This window comes from Rhinolophus hipposideros (assembly GCF_964194185.1).
Source record: "Rhinolophus hipposideros genome assembly, chromosome: 9".
In the NCBI taxonomy this organism is placed as follows: Eukaryota; Metazoa; Chordata; class Mammalia; order Chiroptera; family Rhinolophidae; genus Rhinolophus; species Rhinolophus hipposideros.
In genome coordinates, this window is record NC_138055.1 from 40,125,668 (window position 1) to 40,149,342 (window position 23,675).

At 39.8% G+C, this 23,675-nt stretch overlaps 1 protein-coding gene across 1 annotated transcript in view; it reads right to left on the reverse strand.

Moving 5' to 3' along the window:
• The window catches only part of TMTC1 (transmembrane O-mannosyltransferase targeting cadherins 1), a 234,329-nt gene that overhangs the window by 72,005 nt on the left and 138,649 nt on the right, over positions 1-23,675 (reverse strand). Inside the window, exon 9 of the mRNA XM_081058527.1 lies at positions 10,692-10,813. Within this exon, the coding sequence (XP_080914653.1) occupies positions 10,692-10,813 (122 nt within the window). The remainder of the gene's footprint in view (positions 1-10,691; positions 10,814-23,675) is intronic.

Below are 23,675 nucleotides of genomic sequence, written 5' to 3' on the forward strand. Positions count from 1 at the left end.
GTCCAGAAGCTCTTAAGGGACTAACAGAACAACACTTTCCATTCCCATTTCCATCAACCTGAAAAAAATGACAGTTTCCTTCCTCTGGGCCCAATGTTGTATGGTGACTGCTATGGCTTCCCTTTTTGTTTAATTGTATTCAGCAAAGGGAATCTTTTTGCTATTAAGTGGAACTGAAATTCTACCTTTTAACTTACGCTCTAACAACTCATTTGAGAGTTTATCTATAACATTAATGATATAAGATAGACACAACCTTCCCATTTTATTACTTTAAAGAATTCCTAACTTTAGATTGTTTAAATGAACCATATCCCTAGTTAACTTCATTCTGATCAGCTGAATCCCCACATGGCAAATTATCTGATGGTAAGATCTTATTCCAGTCTTATGGATGACCAAAAATGATGAAACAGCAAAACCCTGTCACTGAGCCCAGGACAGGTGTTTGGTGCTGGAGCTGGAAGCACCAGGACGTGCTCAAGGACTTCTCAGATTAGATTTAACCTGCCAGTTGCCAGCTTCTGGAAACCAAGACTCATTAGGGTCCCCATTCCTGCCTTGTTCTTGTTTTATCTCAAATATCCGAAGTGTGAGAAAATTTATCAGAAGATTGAATGTATTTGGATGTAAGAGTATATTCATAGTCCAAGAAAGTGACCCCCAAGGCATCTCTTGTGCATTTCCCTAGCACCCATCCTAAGGGTGTAGGGTCGGCAGGAAAGTTTCTTTACATTTACTTCTCCATGAAATCGATTTCTTCTGTTCTTTTCTCAGCATATCTAAGGAACTACTGGGAGAACAATGCCATTACTTTCACCTTCTAAGAACTACCTAATTCTCTTTTCCCTCTTTGAAGAAGAAATGCTTCCTCAACTTCCTAGTTCACCTACCAACTTGAAAATGGATGAGACTGCGACTGGTACAGAATGCAAGGCTCTGGACTCAGGAATATATCCATTTGCATCTCAGTTCTGATACTATTGCTTGATCTTGGACAAATTATTCAAGTTCTCTACTTCTTCATGTTCTTATTTTGTAAAAGGAAGCAATAATTTTACACTGTGCACAATATCTGATACATATTAAATAAAAATGATATTATAAGATTATGCTATACTATTATTTTTAGGAAATTATTGGCTGCTAACTAGAGTATGAGGAAGGAAATGTGTAAAGTGTGTTTTCCACGTAGAAAAAAATGTCTATACCAGCATCTTATAAGTGTACTAACTTCCTAAGGTGCCTAGGACACACTTAGCTGCAGTGAAACAAAAGTGTCCTAGTGCAGACTTTAAGTTTGGGGGTCACAGTGAGGGAAAGGAATTCATTGGGGAAGAAAGAGTCTGGAACTGGGTCTTCTATGCCACTCACTAGTTCCGTGGCCACAGAAGATTTGCTCAGCTTCGGGAAGCCTTATTTGTTTATATTACCAAGGCTTACAATTGCCTGCCTTAAAGGCAGCTTAAAATACAGTTCCCTTAAATGATTGTTGTTTGGAATAAGTGAAATGATGTATGTGGATGTGTTCTGTGAACTGATTTCAAGGTATCAGTGCTTTCAAGGGCAGTGTTTATGTGTGCATACGTATATTTAGTATGCTAGTCTCTAATACTTCAATAAAATGCACTGTAAACATGAATAAAATGTGATTAGGTCTGTAAATACACCTCAAAAATCTAAAATCTACTTTATCAAAGTCCAGACTGACCCAAACTATCCAACTTATAAGGCTATTATAAATCTTTTGAGAGTATTCACCTAAAACGTCCTTCAAACTGCAAACTTCCTTGTACAATATTGTTTGCTTCAGAAAGGTTTGATTTACTCATCAGTTTTACAGAACAAAATATTGCAGGAAGTAAGATACACTTGTAGGATGTGAAATATACGTAGCCATGTATTTATGTTAATGTGAATTCATAGACCTCGAACACAAAAAGCACTAAGCAAATCTTCCTTTATCCCCATTTCAAATTTTTCACCATCTTTGTGAAAGGGTAGAAAATGTAAAGTATAATCTTTTATGTGACTTCATTTTAAGTGCACAGTGAGGAAGCTTTTGTATCAGACTTTGATAAGAGATAAAGCATTAACTGTTTGAAGTTCAGGCTGGTTGAACTTCAGGTGGATTCATTTTTGCACCCTGAGCACCTAGCATAGGACAGGGGTTGCCTCCGAGGTGGGGGTGAACACTGCAGTTGAAGGTATCAGAAGCTCACATTGAAATAAAGTGAACTTAAAAAACAAATCAATCCAAGTTGGGCCTGAAGATCCTAAGACCCACAATTCCTTATCACCCAGAGAACTGTCCATTCTCAGGGCATGGAGGTACCCCCTTGTGGGTCCTTCACCCCAGGCCTGGCTTCCTTCCCTCCCTACCTGGTGCAAGGAGTCACAGCCACATTTTCCATCTGGGCCTAAGAGGCCTTTTGGCCAAAGGCAAACACCTCTCACAAACTCGAAAGCACCTTCTGAAAAGCCAGAAAGACCACCTTCTCTACCCGCCTACAGAATATTCATCTCTAGGCCTGAATTCTGTCATTTCTCCTTCCATAAAGCACCGCATTCTAGAAGCCGCTTCTTCACCTCTGAAGCAAATGCCTAATGGACAATCCATTAGTTGTTGCCATCCCTTCGTCCAGTCCCTATATTAACACAGACTTGAGCACACAGGCCCATGCTGTGTTACCTGTGTCCAGTGTTCTTTAATTCTCGACAATCCTCTTTTATGAAGCCTCTATTGTGTCAGGTACTATGAGAAAACAGACATACAAAACGGTGGTCCCAACGGCTACTAGAGCAAGAAAATCCAGGGTTCTAAAAGAGTATACAGGATACTTTCAGATGACTAAAATTTGTATAAGAAGTTACGGGTTTGAGAGATAGTTCCCTGTGCAGAATCCAACAGAAAAAGAAATATACTCATTAATTAAAGCAAGGGGTCTTGAGGGCTGGGAGGCTGACATGACAACACTTAAATCCACCTACACCGTCCAGGCAAAGCCACAGCCCACGGCAGGACTCTGGGCGCATGGTGTCTCCGCTTCAGTCTCTCTCCTCCACTCACAGAGGCGTATTTCATAGCCTCCTTCAGTACCGTGTTTTAGAACACTAACCTGCTAAGGTAGGGTTCTCTTTTGAGCGCCTGAGGATAGAAAATAAATGAAGAGCTTTGTAGAACCAAAGAAGGAGGAAGAAAGAGGCTGGGGGAAAAGGAGAAGCCCACGGTTCTTTTGCTTTCTTTTCCTTTGACTTGGAATGACCCGATCTCCTCATTTGCACAGGGCAGATTGAAATAATGACTGGCAAGGACCTAGCACAGCTGACGATATGTTTCACAAGTATTATTCCATTTAATCTCATCTGAATCCAAATTATACTCTCCAAATTTTACTTTCAAAGTTTGGTTTCTAAGACCTTTGTTGTTCACCATTTAGGACTTCACAGACATACACACTCATCCTTTCTAACAGGGCTGCAAGCCATGACTGCGGTCCAGTAAATAACGGCTCAAACTTACCCTCACCTCACACCCTGGGCCCAGTGGAACTTACCGAGCACATCAGATTGGCCAACTGGTCTTCAGCCCATGAGCGCCTCACCCTCCTCTCCGCTCCCTTCATTCTCACCACTGCTCTGTTGAGTGTTATCTTTGTCTGTGATTGATAATCTCTAGTTTTATAACACATTCCATTGAGTCCCTCAGCAAAGTCCTCCTGCTTTCGTTCCTGCTCGTGACCTTCACACAGCACTCACCCCATTATGTCTTGGTGACCAACCCCCAGTCTGGTGCAGCCCCAGTACCATCGCCGCCTGGGCACTGCCCCGGAAAGGAACCCTCACCGGATGAGGTCGAGCTCCCAGATCGCACACCTGCATCTGAGTCTAGGTCTTGAAGAGCTGGATGCAACAATCCACACTCACACAGCAAGAGCAAAGAGGTAAACACACTGAAGTCCAATATTCCCATCCTTACTCTACGGTATTTGGAAAAATAACTTGAATCTACTTTTGAAAGCCCAATGTAGGTGATTCACCAGTAGAAAGCCTCTGACTCCGACAAGTGGAGACATGGGGAAGGGTGGGAAAGCTTCAAGGACTCAGCTTTCTTTTAAAACAGAATCTGCGACATAGAAGACACCCTATTTAAAAACATTGGAATACTTCTCCAGGTTAAAAAAAAAAAGACTTCTTTACTTTTTTTCTTACCCTAATTTTGCATTCCCTCTCCAACAGTATCATGGATCTTTACTTTGCTCTTTTTCTTCCGATCACGTGACCTTACTTTATTGTCCCCTAGTGTAACAATGCACAGCATTTCTCCTTTCCTTTTGTCATTCTCATTATGACAAAAGAACATCGTGTTCTTTTAAGATGACCACGATAGAAATGCATATAAATGAATTCAGAGCTAAAAGTAAATAATAATTATATGGACTGAGGTAATTTGACTCTCTCTCTCTCTCTCTCTCTCTCTCACACACACACACACACACACACACACGCACACACGCACACACATTCTCAGAGCGCTGGTGCACTTGACCTCGTAACCATTAAAACTGCCAATTAATCTATCTCCTAGCCTTTTAGTTGAGTGGCTCTGTGACAAGCCCCAGTTGCCTTTCCCCTCCAATAGGAATTTCAAACAAAGGATCAAACTAAGAAGCAAACAAACTCAGTAGCTGGCTCTGCCTGGTTCCTGGGCTTTCTATTATTTCTGTGACTTGGCGCCCTCAAAATCACTTGTGTCCTACTAGGGGCTCCCTTGCCCCAGTCCTACTAGCCATGGCCTTAAAGAGACCAAATGCTGATCTCAGTACCAGTCAGCCTTGTGGGCGCTCTTACCCATGCTTTGAGCCCGTCTTTAAATATTAGGCTTCAGCCCAGTTCCTGAATATCTCCCCACGGAGGTTTGTCCTTTGGTATGGATAGACAAACTTTTGACCTGTTCTCATGGACTGCAGCCTCTCTTAATAAACTGCCTGTATTATCACCCCCTGAAAGAGGGAGATCTGGCTTTACTCTTGTCACCCCACCCCCGTGGCCAGGGCCCCACCTCCTGCTGACACACATCCCTTGTTGCTGCTGGCCCCCATGAATTTCTAAGCCTCACCTGTGCTTGCTGCTCCTGTGGACACCCTAGGTATTATGTCATAGTACAGATCCCACATCAATGCCTCTCATCCACTTTCAGGCCCTTCAGGGAGCCTGTCCTCATGGCAGTAGTCCTTCCTTCCCTGCCTTTCCCCAGGGAACTGTCTCGCTTTCCCCACTGAGGCCATCCTGCAGACCCTGAGCAGACATTCCAATTCCAATGTGTCCCATTCCAATGTGTGACAAAATCTTTAAGATCTTAGGGGGAAAAAGCCATGCTTTCATCAAGGTTATTCAGAATCACAAAACAGTTGAACTTGGGAGTGGAAAGGGACCTTAGAAATCATGTAGCACTGTTTACTGGAGTTTTAGATTTCCCAATCCAGTAAAATTTCCAAAAAAGAATAGTTGGGCGGGGGAAGAGAAACTGACAGAGGTTTGTGTGTCCCTGCTTCTCTGTGGTTTCAGGGAACTATGGAGCAAGGTCAACCCTCTGGTTTTACAGACAGGAAACGATTTCCCCAAGACTGCCAGCCAGTGGGGGACAGATTGGGCTATGCTGTTCCCAGTTCAGTCTTTTTCTTATTGGATTTGCTAAAGAAAATTATTGTTGATATAAAAAAAAATTCTCTGGTTTTAATATTTGGTAAAACTTTGATTTACTCTTAAATAATCGTCACTCTCCTCTAGCAACTCTAAAGAAGCATATGCACAGATGGTTAATCAGAAGGTATCCCCAATATCAGATAACAGAGGTAGTGGTCCTTCCAAGGTAATATTTCTCATTTTGCATCCTGAGAATACTGCCGTTTTGGTGCAGTAGCAACCTGTGTAAGATTAAAAATTTCATTTCAAATTGATAGGTATGATTTGAAGATATTTCTCAAAATTAAAAATGAACAAGAGGCATCTTTTACCCAGTTTTCCATGTCTAACCTGTTTGTAGGATTAGGGACTATGCAATTCACATGGCATTTCTTTCTAAGGGTAGGGCAACTTTTTATTTTTCTTTCATCCCTCAAATACATGTTATCTAACTTCTCCCTCTGTGGTCCCAATTATTTTGGATCAGTTCTAGTCAAAATATTGTCCCTGCCTTCACTTATTCCTGCCTATTCTTTTCTCCTCTCCATGCATTCATGCTTTCTTAATGTAGCCTAGGAATTTGTTCTTTGGCACTTAACTAAATATATCACCCTTAATCTGGCATGTGAATAAATATCTAAACACATTCTGTGAATTTATTTGAGTGGTCTCAACAACTATTTCTGCTTCATTGATTCTAAGGAATCTTAGTTCTTTGAAATATTTTAGTGTGTTTTTTTATAAAATACAAAAAAGTAGCCATAAAATTATATGCTTCTCTTAAGATAAGAATAAGAGATCAAAATATCTGTGAAAGAATGATTTAAGCCCCAAACTCTCCTGCCTGTTCAAAAAGGACATCGACAAAAATCGGCATTTATCACCAGAAAAAAAGATTATTTCAATTTCTTTGTAAATTGGTGGTAAAACTCTGACCCTACAGCCATGCAGTGCTAAATAGAAGCCTATTTCTGTTCCTTTTATCCACAGATTTCAAAGTGCAAGTGAGAGGAGGGTGATATTTTCAGTCTTCATTAGGCATAAAGGTGGAGGATGAAAGAAGACTGTTGGTCTGACTTGCTCTGCACTTTTCTTATGAAATGGCCAAACCAGCCCCCTGGGACTGACAGTATTCACCCTGGCTGCAGTGAGCATGGCCATTACCTCTGTGGTGTTCATGAATGAGATTCTACAGCCGGAAGTTGGCTCCACAATAACTTGAAACATTGAACGAGGAGGAAGGTCGCCTTCCTTAGGAGTACTACACATTGAACTACTTACTCCACTTCCCCATTGTTTGCTCAAGTTTGTGAGACAACATGGAACTTCTGCATAAAGATCATAACCTGCATTTTCAGAAAAGCCGTTGAATATTTTCTGTGTGAAACATACACTGTATGTGAAAACATACACTGTAAGTATGTTTTCCTCAAAGCACTAGGTACTGATGCTGTGGAAAACGGCTGTTTCTTGTCAAGGTCAATAATGGACAGTGAGTCATGCAGAGAAGGTTCCTGTGTATATAAAAGGCTGGGACAGGTTCCTCACCATCATCAAAGCCAGTGTGTAGGTTTATTCAATGCCGGGCATAATCCAGTGCTCTGACACCTCCCAAGAGAAACCTACAGCATCTGCAAAATTCTCTGTGGCCCTGCCGAAGGAAGACTTCGGCAGCTCTTTGCCTGACTGTCTACCACTCTCCACTGAGATGGGTGGCTGGTCACTGCTGGGTAAAATCGTTTCTGGAAAATGTCCCCATTTTCATAGAAAACCGTCAATATTTATGAACTGTATATGATGAAGTCATTAGAAACTCCCTAAATCCACAGCATAGAAGTTTCCCGACATTGGTTTGAATTCCTGACTCACCCTGGGCCACCTCAGTTGCAATTTTAGATAACAATGGAATCTAGTGCAGTAAGTAAAACAGCTCCCCTATGAAGTTAGTTATAATGACTGTCAAGAAATATTGGGATTCACTAGAGGTACAAAGTCTCACTCAGAAATTCCTCGGTGTCTTCCAACCCCAGCCTACCAAACTCTGCGTTAATTCTCAGGTTTGTGCTCAGAGCTGTGCAACTGCTCTGGCGATCCGACCTCTTCATCAGCCCTCAGCATCATGTCTAAGGGGCAGGAGAGCACCTCCACCTCCCTGTCACACGGCTGTGGCATCTGAAGAGACTACAACTCTGGAAGGGGAAGTGGCCTGGTCGGGCATAGGGATGATATGGATATTAATCCAGGAGAAGCTGGGCAGGAAAGAGAAATCCTTGGGAAAAGATGACAGTGCCAATGCTGCAATGCATAGATGCAGGGACTTGAAAGGAAAAGGACAGTCATCTTTGATGAAGACCAGCTTACTGAAATTGATTTTGGATGACTCTGCACTAAGTAGGTCAAATGCAGCAAAATCCAAATTGCTTCTGAGAGGCAGACAATTGCTCTTGGTAACACTGATGTTTTCTTCATATCCAGATCTTTTATTTTAATCCAAAGCAGCTTATCCCAAGAAAACAAGGGCAGGGACAAAGCGTTGTCTATTTTAGAGAAAATGAAGTCAGAAAAAGATCTACTAAAGATATGGCGGCATGGGAAGAGCCAGAGCTGGCATGATTTTGTGGGTGTTTGGAGGACACGACTCCCTGGATTAGAGGAATCCCTTACCTTAAATAAGATACCCCACAAATGGTTGATGACAATATTATGGACTCCTGTGTTTACCTAAGGGTCTCTCCCAGAAAAACAAAAATTTAACCCCTTGTTTAACACAAAGTATTCTCTTGTATCTGGATTAGAAAAGCATGTTGCACATGAAATTCTTTGTCACCCAGAACCCCAGACTCCTGAGGATTTAGACTGCAGGACTCTGGGAAGTATCAAGTCCTGATTAACAGATGAAACTGAGCTTAAGGTACTTTACTAAGTTCGGGTTTTCTCCTCCTTCTTTTTCAACTGAGAAGAAGACTAAGATGTTATTATCAGAGAAGCAATCAATTCTAGTAGGTAAGTGATTTGTTAGTAGACAGGAATCTGCATTCCATCTCTGCCACTTACCAACTATGTCAACTGGGGCAGGGTACTTAACTTCTCAGAGCCCAAGCTTTATTTTTGTAAAATAGGGATAATGTTATCAGCTACCTCAGAAAGCTGATATCAATAATAATAATACTTGATATTTCTTGACCATGTACAATGCAAAATACTTTCTATTTGTTTTAAATGATCATCTTATTTAATGTTCACAATATCTCACTGAGTTTGGTGCCAGTACATTCATTTAATACAGATGAGGAAACTGAGGCTTAGGGATATCATGCTCATATTTAAGCCAGAATTCCAACACAAGCCCTCTGACTTCAGGGGCATGCTTGTGAACCACATACCGTGTGAATTAACTGACATAATAAATTTAACATGTTTAGCATAGTGGCTGACATACAATAAAAGTGTTGATATAATAAATATTAAAGTAGTATTGATGAGAATAATAGTATTTTAAAGAATAGTAGGACCTGTTAAATGTTTAGAGTGAAAGATGCCATTTTGTTAATCAGCAGTTAGTAAATTCTTAGAGGGAAGAAACTGAGATTCACTTATTTTTGTAGCTTCAGACTCTAGTACAGCAAGCCTGGCCTGCAAAGGTGCTCTATCAATATCTGTTGATGAAATAAAGACTGAATTTGGAATTAACAATATTGCAAAGAAAACCTAACTGAAGACACTTTCAACTGGTCTAAGCAAAAACAAATCTAGAACAGACTTTGATGTCGCCTGTAGCCCTTCGTATTCCTTATTATTGACAAGGCTACACAAGCCAGGTATCTTAAGGCAACACAGATTACAAAGAATGTGTGTTGTACTTTTGTCCTTATCAAACAGTATTTACCGAGAAATAATCTCCTTCCCAAATTGTGGTGAAGACACATACAGAAAATTCAGGGCTGCTCTCCCTTAACTAAGTCAAAACAGGATGCTGTATTGTCTTAAGAAAGTTGTTAGGTTCTCGGTTTGGGGGGAAATGAAAGGTTAAGAAATTCATTTCTAATTATATGTATTTTTAAAATTTCTAACTCAATGTCAATTCATAAAACCAAATTTTATGAATTGATATTTAAATGAATATTTAAATTAAAAATTAACTTAAAATTTTAACTCAATATCAATAAATAAAAAATAATAATTTCCTTATAATATGTTGGTTTATGATGCCGCCTTTACAAAAGTTCAGTCTTATAACCACTCATAAAATTATTTAATCTTAGCAAGTTTACTAAAATCCTTATTAAAAATGAGAAAACATGGGTGCAAAATGTTTCATGTCTTGCTCAAAATCACACAATGAATAAATGGCAGAACCCTTTCAGGGACATATGCAGGCATCTGAAAGGAAATGTGGTCTTGGAATGACGATGTTTGAATAAGAGACCAGACAAGCTTTAGCCCAGTTCCAATCTTCAGCATTAGGTGCCATTATGTAATCACACACATCTGAGTGTCCTTTATAATTTTAAACTAATTTTTTTTCCTCAAGGGCAAATTTCCTTAAGATTGTTCCTATTTTTAAATTAAAAACTAAGAAAGAGATGAAGAGAGAAAGGAAGAAGATAAAAAGTTGATTACAATCATGCTACTTAACATAATTGATAATTTTAAGCAAATCCACAAATATTTCTAGAGAATTACTATAACTATGTTTAATAAAACATAGATATTTGGAAAAGAATGCTGTGGCAAATGATTGCTGCTAAAATCCTGAATATAATCCAGTCAGTGCTTCACATGGAACTGTCAATCTTTGGACTGGAGGTAAGCCATTGTAAACTAGAGTGAACGAGTGCCAACTTGAGCTCATCCAACCTTCTCTGTGGCTGTTTCCAAAGCTGAGGTAACCAGCACCTCAGCTGCACAAGGATCTAATCGTTATACACTAAAGGACTGTCTCTGGATCTGTCAGTTTGGTGACAGAGGGCAGGTCTCACAAAGAGGAAATCATGAGCAGAAATTACCTCGGCATGTAAAGGACTCTCTCGGCCACCACAAAGCCCACCCTGAAGAAGAGATTGCTGGCTGGGATGAACGGGAAAACCAGGAACAACAAGCCCACTAACACTTCCTTGTGCTCCAGTCTCTGAAACACACAATAGTGAAGGACAAATTAATTTGGGTTTAATTCCACTTCAGTCAGCAATTAACCGTCTCTTTACTTGTCAAGTTCTCACTGAAGGAATGAATGTTAGACCAATGAAAACCTTTTGATCAGGGTGCTGAATTCATCAGAGAAAGCCTTCAGGCTAAAACCTCTGGCTTGCCAAAATATTCACACATTTGCCACCCAGAAACATCTGATATTTGCATCATATGATCAGTGACCATTACTCTTTGTTCTGGGCTAGCCCTACAGCAACCTGGCTTCCTGGTTCTGGCCCCTTTCAGAATCCCTGTCACCCCAGGTGACTCATTTTCAGGGAGCAAAGAAACTGATAAGACTCAGGCTCACTAAGGCATCGTGGAAAATCACTGTCCTCTCAGAAATGGAATGCATAAACACATACACACACCACTAACCACCACCATCAGCAGGGGTAGCAGATCTTCGCATAAAGGAAATGAAATGCAAATGGTAAAATTTAGGGCCTCAATAAGGGAAATCATTTGAGCTGAGGAGTTTTTAGCACCTTTCAAATTTAGCCAGTAAGCAAGTATTTATTCCATGAAATTTTGAGGGATCAAAATTAATTACAATAACGACTCATTAAATTGACAAAGCACCTTTCTGTAATATTGTACATATTAATTTGTAAAAATATTTCTGTCCTTTAGAGTTCACAGAAAAAAATTCTGTTTACTACTACTAATATGTTGTAATGGACACTGTAAAAAGTAGTTCGTCTTTCCATGAGTGTACATAATATGAACAAACTTGAAGAGAGGTATATTTAAAACCAACCCTAATGTACTGGAGGGTATTTTGTTTTCCTTTTCAAAAAGTTTAAGAAAACAAAGTAGAACTTTCCATATTACACTTTTAAATGTTTCTTGTGAGCATTTTAAATAGTCTACTACTTTTAATTGTAAAAGACTAAATAAAACAATTTCAAAAATATAAATAAGACTCCCTTTACAAACTACTAATACTTTAAGTATACAAAGTAAACATCTTGAGATATCTGTCACCTGGATTTTAATAAAATATTTGGGGTTTTTTTTTGACAACAACACATATAGCAATAAAATTTCTGAGAGCAAGTCGATATGGACAAATGTGATTTGGACAATTTCCCTTAAATAGTTACAGGTTTATAAGTAATGATTTCATTTTTTTTTTTTTTATGTAAAGGAACCATATACTTTAGAATTAAAAGATGAAAGAAAAGTTTTCATAACAAGCTTCAACTGCAATGAATGCAATAATGTTACATTTTCTATGAATAAATCAATAAATTAATAACTATACCAGGTAAGAGAAAAAAAAACAGTGTGAGAAAGGGAACAGGGTAGAGAGGGCTTTCTGGTAGAGGTGACAATCTGCGTTTGAAAAATGAGCGAATGCTTACAAGGCAAATTTGGGGGTGATTGTGGGGGGAGGTGGTCACAGCGAGGCAAATTCCAGAATGTACAAAGCAGGGAATAAAATTATACATGTTGGCGGGTAACAAATCATGAAGGTCTCACATACTCTGTGTGGAGTTGACCTTCACCTAGAGGCAACAAGGAGCTACTAAAGGGCCACATGTATAGAAGAAAGAAAAGCAAGTCAGAGTCCAAGAGTTGATGTCTAGATTCAAGGTGTAGCCCTGTCACCAACACATCATTAGTCACCTTGAGTGGACACGTAATTAGCCCTTCCACGCCTTAGCTACAAAGTGAGACAAGTGAGACTTGGGGCTCAGTGAGGCTGGATCATCAAAGATTTTGTGATCAACGGAAGTCCCAGTGTTGTAGTTGTGGGCTTCGAGGCCACCACTCCTTACTGCTCCCAGAGGGGTTGGTCTTGGTGTGTTTTTCTTTGTTTTCAAAATGTTCAATTGAAGGCAGTGGCACTGTGCCCAAAGTCAATGAAGTTCCGTTATTTTATTTTGAGAAAGACAATATTCATTAAAAAGTTACTTATTCTCAGATTAAGTTGATCATCTCCTTTGTCTTCTCTCATCCCCATTCAGTCAAGAGAGATAGAAAATATCCAAAAACATATTTCTTTAAGCTGTGAGTTGATCAGCCAAGCAGAAATTTAGGAAAAAATATGTCACAGACGTGACTGAGTTTCCTAGAATGAGAAAGACTGGGAGGGAATCCAAGTTTGTATCCCGTGGATCACAGATGTGACAAAATTCCCTAAATAATTTGTAGCTTATTTCAGCCTAATAGAGTCAAATGAAATGCCAGCAAAGTATGAGTGAGGGGAAAAAGAAACTGTGTGGCATTTTCCAAAGTACACAAAGTGCATTTATTTCTAGGAAAAGAAGCAAATGGAAATTTACTTATTCCAAATTACACTGGGGGGTGAAAAGACATGAGAATTAAAAGAGCTAATAACATGGCCATTAATAATACATGTTATTTGATTAGCTGTGCAACTTCAGACAATTAGTTTACTTTTCTAAGCTTTAATTTGATGATCAGTTAAACAAAAGAAATGGTATTGATACCTATTGTACCTGAAGGAAAAATGTGTGAGAGATTCACTGTAATAGGTGTTAGGTTTGATTGTCTTTCTGGCTTACAAGGATACAAAGAAGCAGCCCCCTAGGATGCGAGGAGGTAAAAATCTGTTAACACCCCTCTTAGGGTGCCAGAGAATCGCTCAGCTGCTCAGCGGTTACAGGCACAGCTACGTATCCGACCAAGCAAATGGTTTTCTCACAACCAACAATCACCTCTGAGGAAATCCAGCTCCAGAATTCAAGTCTAGCCTGGTAGCTTGTGGTGTATCCCCTCCCTTTCATACTCCCAGTTCACCTTCAAAGCACTGGTCACAGATGAGGACACACACACACACACACACACACACACACACTCAGATACATCACGTGCACTGTGCCAGCAGCATGTGTGTGAGTGTGCATGAGGCGAGGACTCCTCTCTGCCCCACTCAATACAGACCAATGACATCCACTGCAGGCTGCTCCCTGCCAGAAAGCCAGAGAATAGGCTTCATTACAGTAATTATTATCATTACTGTTATCATATGTTCTGCCACCTCTAAACAGGTTTCAGATACATAGTACAGTGCATTGCCGGGGTGAGCAGGTGCTTATAGTTCTACGTGCAGCCCAGCTTTATTTCAACCCCAGAGTTTCACCTGGCAGCCCTAGGCCCTTGCCGTCTGCACCTCATTCATCCATCTTCAGGGAAGCTGATGACAGTAAAGCTCTTCAGCCCTGGGAGTAAGGCACTTGCCAGGCTGACAACTGGATGGCTACATACTTATTAGGCTCTCTTTTTCCTCCATTAGAACCTAGATTCCTTACTGGGAATCACCACTGAGCTGGGTAGTGAGCTAGGCTCACTCTCTGGCTAACTGACTCCCAAACTGCAACCCTACAATTTGGGCAAGTTTAAATAAACTCTAGTTTACTCTTCACAACCCCTCTGTGGAGCTATTATCCCTGTTGTAAACTCTCATACGTCTTAGACCTTCGGGTCCTTCACAAATAGCTGAAATTACAATCAGCAAAAATGCCAGAGGATGATTGCATTATTTCCCTAAGGAATATTCCTCAAGGCAACACAGGTCTTCAGGTTCCTTCCTGCAAAAGTTGGGGACCTGGGCTCTCACTGTGCTGCTTTTGTGCATTTTAAAAAATTTTTTTGTATCCCCACATTCCTGTTGCTGACCATAGGAAATGCATCAGTGAGCAAATAGGAGGCTGAGATTTATTTAAAATGGCATGAACTGTGACTCTGCAAAAGCCCTTAGATACTCTTAGGGATAATAATAAAGACTCCATCAAATGGATGGAGAACTGGTCTCAAACCACGAACTCAGAGGCCAAGGAGAATGCTTTCAATAGCAGAATGAGAAGGGCCAAACTAGAGGAAGAAGGACAGAAAGAGCTTGGCTTGTTTGGGGCAATAGGATTGTCTGAGCTCTGCATCAATGTACCTTGAACTTATTCCCTCTGGGCGGCTCTGTTCACCTGAGCTTCACTATTGTCTGTGTTTTCTTTTGAATTTTACAGCCCCTCCCTCCTCTACCTCCGTCTGGTGCTGCTCAGTTTGCCTCTCTACAGGCACAACTCCTCTCTGGGGCTCTGTTCCATGGCGACAGTTCTCACCCGGTGCTAGTGACAGTCCCCTCCTTTGGCTCATCAAGCCATTGCGTCACTTTGCATGTTGGCTCCTCTAACCCCACCCACATCACCGTATATAAACTCTTCAATCATCCGATTGGCTGTGCCACGTGCTTCCTGGCAGGATACTGACTGATAAGTCAGCTCAGAGTGAATGAGTATGGGGATGGAAGCAGAGATGTGAACTCCGAAGAAGGGGCACAACTCTGGCTCTTGGGAGCCAATAGGAGCCAGCTCCAGCCGATTCCTGACATGGTCCCATCCTTACATGGTTGTATGTCCATTCTGTTTCAGCCCTTGGGCGAACCACCCTTTCTAAGGCCATTGCAGTTATAGAAAAGTTTTAATGTTGTATCAAAATAGTAAAGCCAAATAAAATCTGAGTTTTTCATCTGGTAAATGAGACTGTCAATCGCTGGAGAAGAGGAAGTTTTGAAATTTTACTGCTTGTGTGATAACAAATGCAATAGACGGACTACTTGTGACTCAAACAAGACCTAGAATCTAAGATCTGGGCAGTGCAGGAGGCAAGAAGAATTTTGGGGAAGTCTTAAGGGTAGAGAGAAGAAGAAAAATTGAAAGCTGGTTCTCAGAGCCTCTGTTACAGCTGCCAAACTCCTTGGTGATTATATATTCAACTGGGGCCCTGAGTTAGTAGTCCCACTGGACTCAAGGCCAGACTGCAAGAGGTTTAAGGATAGTCCTCCCGTGACATGAACACTATTCACATCTCAGATGGAAGCATGGAAAGGTACCCTTGCAATTTCTTTCTCCCTCATCTGAAACCAACTGGACAAACTGAGCTGGGACAGAAAATGGCTTAGGTTCAAGTTCACAACAGCGTAGCTGCCAACCCACACTTTACTTGGCTCAAGCCGGTGATATCATTTCCTCACTTTCATGTGCTCTAAAATTTACTTATAAATGCATGGGGAGAAAAATTTAAAAAAGGGAAATGAATGAAGAAATTATACCCCCTCAGAGACAAAAGTAGATTTGTACACTCCATGTCTTCTCTGAGCCAATCTAAACACAGCTCTTTCTCATGCCAAACTTTCTTCACCAAGAAGCACTGCCAGATGCACTAATGAACAGATAGCCAAAGGCAGATTAAAATCAGAACATTCATAAACTGACATTTTCAATTTCTGGTCTTTGGTTCTGGACTTCATTTTTTTTTGTTATTTGTTTGGTTTGTTTTCAACCAACAGTCTGCATCTTCTTGCCAACACGAGTTCCTGAGATTGGAACTTCTTATCTCACAAGAGCACACATTTGTGTCTCAGGGTTAAATCAGGTAGAAGAGTGAAACTCTCAGATTGCTTTACTCTAATTGAGAATAAACTAATTCCTAACTTTATTTGGAAATGTATGTTACATTATGCATATGTGTGTGTTAAATGTTTAAAGAAAAACAAAAGCAGATATCTTTTAAAAGTCTTTTTAGAAGTGACGTGATTGGAAAGTATCAATCTAATACAAAAATGCCATTCACTTAATCAAGCACTAGTAAGGAGTTACGAAAATTAAGTAAATCAGAAGAATGTTGCTCCAGAAACATTTTTTTGATTAGAAAATAAAAGGAATACAGGACTTCATGGAGACATAAGAGAAGTCCAAAAAATGAGTTTTCTTGTTTTCTGTGTTTCTAAACAAAAATGGAAAAAGCCCAGAAAGCTACCATGCTTCCCCGAAAATAAGACCTCACTGGAAAATAAGCCCTAGCATTTTTCAGGATGACATCTCCTGAATATAAGCCCTAATGCGTCTTTTTGGAGCAAAACTTAACATAAGACCCGGTCTTATTTTCAGAGAAACATGGTATGTATTCATAAAAGAGTGAGGAAGTCTAGAGAGATGGAAGAAAAGGACAAGACAAGATCTCTTTCTAAAAGCGTGTTCAACTTACAAATTATTTTACGTGTACTATGGGAAGGAGACCTGCAAAGGGGGCAATAAAAGTGGCAAATGGTAGAGGATGTAGACAAAATGAGTATTTCCTACACTTATACCATATGCCACACTTTGACTTAAATTGTCTCACTGGAATTTCATGATAATACTATAATGTAGGTAATTATCCCCAGTTTTATAGATAAGGAAATTGAGGCTCAGAGGACTTAAGATACTTATCTAAGTTGATCCAATTACTGAGAAACAAGGGTTTCAAACCGGTTCATTCCAAGCCTGTCCTTTTCTCACAGGCCATGTGGCTTTGGACTACAAAGCTAATGTCAAGTGTGTGGGGGAGGGGGGTAGAAAGTACGGGGCGGGGTGGTTCAGCCCTTCTCTGTCCTCTGGTCTTGTCCTAGAAACACAGACAGCAGATAAGACCCAGTAATTCAGCGTTGCCAAGCACAGCATTGCTGTGATAATCTAGAAAATCTCACCCCCAAAACCTGTGACACAGGGCACCATTGTTTCACTTTGCCAGATAAATGCAGATACATGTATTTTACAGTCTACAGGGATTGGCAGGATGTATGGCACAACATACATGTTCCTTGTCAAGGATTCTCTTCGCATGAGTGGTTTCAGATGGTCCACCTACTTATTCTGACCATCAGCCTCTGAAAGAAAGGACATACCCATGTCCACCAGAGACAATAGTGTAAAATATAGTCATTTATTTGACTGGTCTTAGTAATTGAATTGTAAGTCAAAATTATGTTTGAGAAGTCTTGAGAGGCAGATAATGATTATTCTTGATATATGAAATTAAATACTATAATGAAACTGCCCTTCTCAGTATAGAAAATAAGAGAACATTCATATTCTAGTGACTGCATAGGCACAATGAATAAGCTAAGTGGACAGCTAAATGAGACAGAGGCCTTCTAAATTTCAGTCTACACATGCGCTGTAACGTGTTAGTGCTCTAAGCTTCCATTTCTAATACCAACTGTTTATGTATAAATCTTTCAGGAGTGTAAAACTATGATAACCAATCTTGAGACGTATCTCATGAATTCACTCAGGAGAGTGGATCTGTAAAATCAAAACAGTGGTGTCTGTTGCTCTAAGAGATATGTGTTCATATGTGCTGACATCAAAGCTAGCTGGGTGGACTCAGGAGAAAGGAAGAGCTGGGGAAGGTTCCAGGAAACCCATTAGACACCCCTACATTTGGGGGTGGCCTTGTCTAGAGGAGGGTAAGTGGTGCACTATACAAGGTGCCTGTGAGAACCAATGAGAGAACACATCAGCAGCTCAATCTTGTGCCTAGAGCCCTGTCCAGAGCCGAGGGCAGGTGAGAGAGAGAGAGAGAGAGAGAGAGAGAGAGAGAGAGAGAGAGAGAGAGAGAGAAAGAGACCACTGCTTAGGGGCCCAAGTCTTATATCACATTCACCTTATCCAACTCAGGGTGACAAAATGGAGATGACCCAAGTAATGCCACAGAATTCTAGGTCAAGAGCTATAACTTAATAAGGTGACTTAGTGCGGGAGGGAGGCAGGAACGATTAAACAATTTTTTCCCTGTGTAAGAATTCAATTAGAAACTAGGATAGATTTAGCCATGCAAGTAAAGTTGAGTGAATTGAGCTTTGATGAAGAGGAAAGTGGCAGAGGAAAATTAGATGCATTTTCACACATAGTTTTGTTCCTATGGAAATACAGTGGTACCTCGGTTTCCGAATGTCTCCGTTGACAAACATTTTGGTTTACGAACATCGTAAACCTGGAAGTAAATGCTTCGGTTTTCGAACACACCTTGGAAGTGGAACATGTCATGAGGCTTCCGCTGAGTGCAAGATCCTGAGGCCTAGCTGTCGGCTGTTCTAAATGTTTCAGAACTCGAACAGTCTTCTGGAATGGATTACATTAGAAAACCGAGGTACCACTGTATACATGCCTGGCAGAAGTCAATTGCTCAAATATTTGTGTTAAGGAGCTGCTCCTCTGTCAAAACCTTCCAAAGCAGGACACTATTTTTGTAAGAGACAAGATATTTTACTTTTTCACAGTGAGTCACACTCACTAAAAGTATGATTCACTTGGGATTCTCACATAGAAGACAGTCTCTTCCCTCTGTAATGTGAAATGAATCAAGAGAAGGTGCCACAAAAATCCCACAGCTCCACACAGTAAAGATCCAAATATTTTAGAGCAGCCTTTCTTAAAGACTATAATTCACCACACTTTATCAAACCAATGGAAGAGAAATGTTTAGCTTACTTCAATATTACGATCTACAAGTATGACAGCAAAAAGAAATGTAGTAAGCTTCTCTCTTAACGGCTAAAAAAAGTGAGACTTACTTGTACACTTGAGTTTCTGGAGGAACTACTAATAGAGGATTGGATTCCTATTATCTGTCAATATACCCATCCAAAATCAAAGTATCTTCCATAATCAAAATATGTTGCATCTCATTGGATACGACCCACTTCCATGCTTCTGAACATAGAGTGTTAAAAGTCAGATGGATCATTTTGTTTCATTAGATGTTGTTAAAAGCTCTTTTTACAAATAACTGACTTGATTAAATAATGCTTTTCCCTCACCGTTAACTGTGTATCCAAACAGCCTACCTACCACAGCTTAACAGGGCAAATTGAATGAAGTAATGAATGTAGCAAAGGATAGAAACAAAGGCCCTGGTTTTAAAATAGTATCAAATACTTGTACTTTTCTGAGTTAAGACATTTAAATACTTATTGTCATTGTTTCATTAGGGCTGTTTTCCACTAAACAGTAACAACTTGAATAAAATGTATGTAAGAGAGAAGCTGCTAAACAGATCTGTATGAGGTTTGACATAAAGATAAAAGTAAGAATTTGACCACATAATTCCTCATTGGGAGTCATTTTTCCCTTGGGAAATATTTACAAGGTTAAAAAAAAAGTTTTAGAAAGAAAAACAAAGGGCAAAAGTGTTTCTCTAATGAGCCTTGGCATTGAATTATCCCCAAATGTAGACATTGTCACAGCGAGCATTTAAATTTAATTGGCAGAAAACTAGAGTTCACTGGCCAGAATCACGGAAATCAAAAGGGACTGGGCTTACCTTGATATGGAGAGAATTTTCAAGGCAATGCTAGGGAGGCTGACATTAATAAATGTTCTTCCCAATTAATCACTTTTTTAATACCAAATGCCAGAGTCCTGGGTCAAAAACTGACTGGCCAATTTGGCCATTTAAAGTTGCAAGCTCCTTTTGTACAAACGGGTGGCTGCTGGAAATTAGAGCCAGACGGATTACAAAAAATGAAAGCAAGTTTTAGATTAAATTCTGCCAAAAGTTCAACCATTTATTAGCAAACAGTCACACACTGGCTAATCATGAAGCTCAAGGAAGTCCGTTCTCTGTCCTCCAGCTTTCCTACAGAGACCTTCCATGAAAGGAACTATATTCTGAGGCAAGAACAGCTCACTTTCTACAATGGTAAAACAAAGTATTCTGTCAAGTGCCTTCTTTTGAAATCAACAGCTAAGCAGGTGAAGATACAATTTTTAACTTTCTCCAGTCACACGGAAAACTACATGTGGAGAGACATAAGCAGTGTCACTTTGGTTTTAACTTTGGAAACTGTCACTTCATACCTATGATATTTTAGGTGACATTCACTCCCTCACACTGCAGCATTTTACGGATGGCCATGTAGTCTCCTCATACCATCGTGAGTCTCAGCACTCACAGTCATTATATCAAACACCCACCTGCACATCTCTAATTACAGCCTTAATACAATGGAAAACATGATTCTATGAGTCTGTTTCAAGGTTGTACCTTGCACTTGCCATTGACTGGTTGGAAATGCTAACTAAAATAAATGATTTAAAAGGAATGCGTTTTCAGAGGGTACTGCTGAAGGGATGATAATATGAAAATTATTTTGCTAATGTTGTGGTGGTGGCTATTGTTTCTGAAGGTACAAAGAAGGCAGCAAGAATGGACTTCAAACTTCTTATCCACCAGCCTCATATATCTATGTCAACACTTTCGAAAGTATGTATCAAAAACACTGATTCTGAAAGAAGCCCGTAAAAAGGGTTCCAAATTCAAATAAACTTGAGAAATGCCATTGACTGTGCACCCTATTTGGAAACTCACAAGGCTGCTTAGAGCACAGTAATGGCTTTGTGAAATTCTCCAGTGCAAAAAAGAAAACAAAAAGAAAGAAAAAATTTAACTTTTTAAAACCTAGGGCTTCTAAAATGCAGATTCTTTCTTTAGAGTAACCTTACTTCATGACCTGTGTGATGCTAGAACCTGTTTTGAGAAGAGCTGGTATAAATTGCTCAGGCAGAATGAATTTAACGTTTTCCACCTTAGGAGATTCTATAACCACCCAAAATCATCTCGCTGTCTAGAAACAGGAAATTGTCCCTGCATCTTAGCTACAGCCTTCCTGCTACAGTTGAAACATATTTTCTGTTGTTCACCCATGGCAGATGTAGAATAGCTGGTCACAATTTTCCATGAGTTAAAAAAAAAAAAAATCACTATGCATTTAGAGAACTTCCTCAAGCCATCCGTTGGCATCATCTTGGCTCCGGGCCGGGTAAGTCCTGAAATCAGGAAGGTTCCTTGGCAGGTGAGAGGCATGTGTAGCTTCTATCTGTGTTCAGAAGGATAATTCTCCCAGAGGGGGGGGCGTGGGAAGAATGGAATGGAAGTGGAGAAAACCAAGCTCTTCAAGGCAGCTACTGGGTTTTATTGATGTTTATTTTCCATAGTCAGTATATTGTTTGGAACCAGTGAGTGGGCAATAAATTAAATAGCTAATATTTTATCTTACTGTTTTCCATTAGGCATTTCCTCTCCAAGTGCACCATTCGGCACCTGCATATACCTTACAAAGTTATTCTGCTGGTCTCTAAATATTTTGCCAGCTTTGAAGACCAGATTCTATTTCCATCACACAGCTATATATGTGGCTGCTAACTGTGACTGTTCATGCTAATCAGGCCCCTCCTGCCTGTGAGAGACACAGAAAGTACAGGAGCCCCAAGGGTATATGGGCCACTCCCCGCGAGTCATCCGCCTTGTCAGAGCACTCTTGAAAACTTCCCCATCCTTAGTAACGGTTCTCTTGGTATAATGTGGTCACAGATTATTTATTAATTCAACAAATACATATTGTTGCCATCTCTTCATAGTCTCTTTGGGCACTTTGCTTATAGGCAAGCACTTAAAGAATTTAGCAATTGATAACTTCTATCTCCTTTGTATTTTCCAGGCAGTAGTATTCTAGGTTCTTTGGAAGACATCAGTTAGCAAAACACACACACACACACACACACACACACACAAATTCACACCCTCTGCTCTGTGTGAGAGAGAGGGGGAGCCTAGCAAGGGGTATTGGCCATCTAAAGTGGGTAAGAAGTGGACTGCAGTGCTAAACATGATGATCTGGATAGACTTCATTGAGAAGATGGTAAATAAGCAAAAACTCGAAGGTGGTAAATAAACAAAAACTCGCAGGAGATGAAAGAGTCAGCCACAACACTCATTTCATAGTAGGCAATGATTTCAGGGAAAAACAAGAAGCCAATTCTTATATTTCAGGTGAAAAAGAAGTTTGAAGACCTTATCGTCAACATTTTGTTGTGTAATAATGTAGATATTGCAACATTAAAGTTCATAGTACAAACTTGTTTTCTTTCTAATACCCCATTGCTGCATCTTAAGGGCAAAGCATATGTAAAAATAAATAATTTCAGGGCTTTTATGGGAGGGGGTTGATTCTCTCCAGGTTGTATTTATTATAATTGCCATCCTTTTATAAGCTCACTGGGTATTGTCTTAGGTTGGTGCAAAAGTAATTGCAGTTTAAAAGATTAAAAATAATTGCAAACATCACAATTACTTTTGCACCAATCTAATACAACAAACCACTTAAAGAATCTGGCAATCAATCACTTCAGTCTCCTTTATATTTCCCAATACAAAAAGTAATTTCCAACTGGCTTACTGTTTATAGGGACTTGTTTTAGCTGCTTTTACCTTTGGGAGTCCTAATTACATATTTCTTTTGTTCTTTTTTTTAGATGGAAAAAGGTGTGCTCCTTTAAACAGAAATTTTATGTTCTGAATGGAAATAGTAAAGACAGAATGGCCCCAGGGGTCACAAAATTGTCTTTTGACTTATTTAGGACTTTTTAAAAAATCAGAAGTATTGTAAGGCTAAGTGTTAATGAGCTGCCTTTATGAGCATATGAATCATTAAGTTAAAAGAAATAAAAAGTTAAAAATTAAGATTATCACTCAAAAGGTAGCAATTACTGTGAGTAAAAGCAAGTAATAATATAGACTATGAAATCTTGCTGAGAATCATAATGGATACAATCAAGAAAAAGAAATACGGTCTGAAAACTCTCTTTTGCCATTATGCAGCTAATTCTTCCATTAATAAATTCAATGAGTCTTCCAACTAAGGTATAAACATCAGAGGGGTAGGTAAATCATTGTATTAAAGAGTATGACTTGTGAAAATGTAATTGCAAAGAATAAAACAAACATTTAATGATGTGGAAAACTCCTGCCTGGCCTAGATCAAAAGCCAAGCAGAACGCCCCAGGAACACCTGAACTTCACATTCCACAGAACATGAGGAAGAAGGCTTTGTATAAGGTTCAGATGCCGCCCAAGGAGAATGGATTCACAGGTGACATATTAATAATGGACAAAAAGGGATGCCTTGGGAAGACTGCTTACAGGCCTCTGACTTTCAGGTAGCCACTGAATAAAAA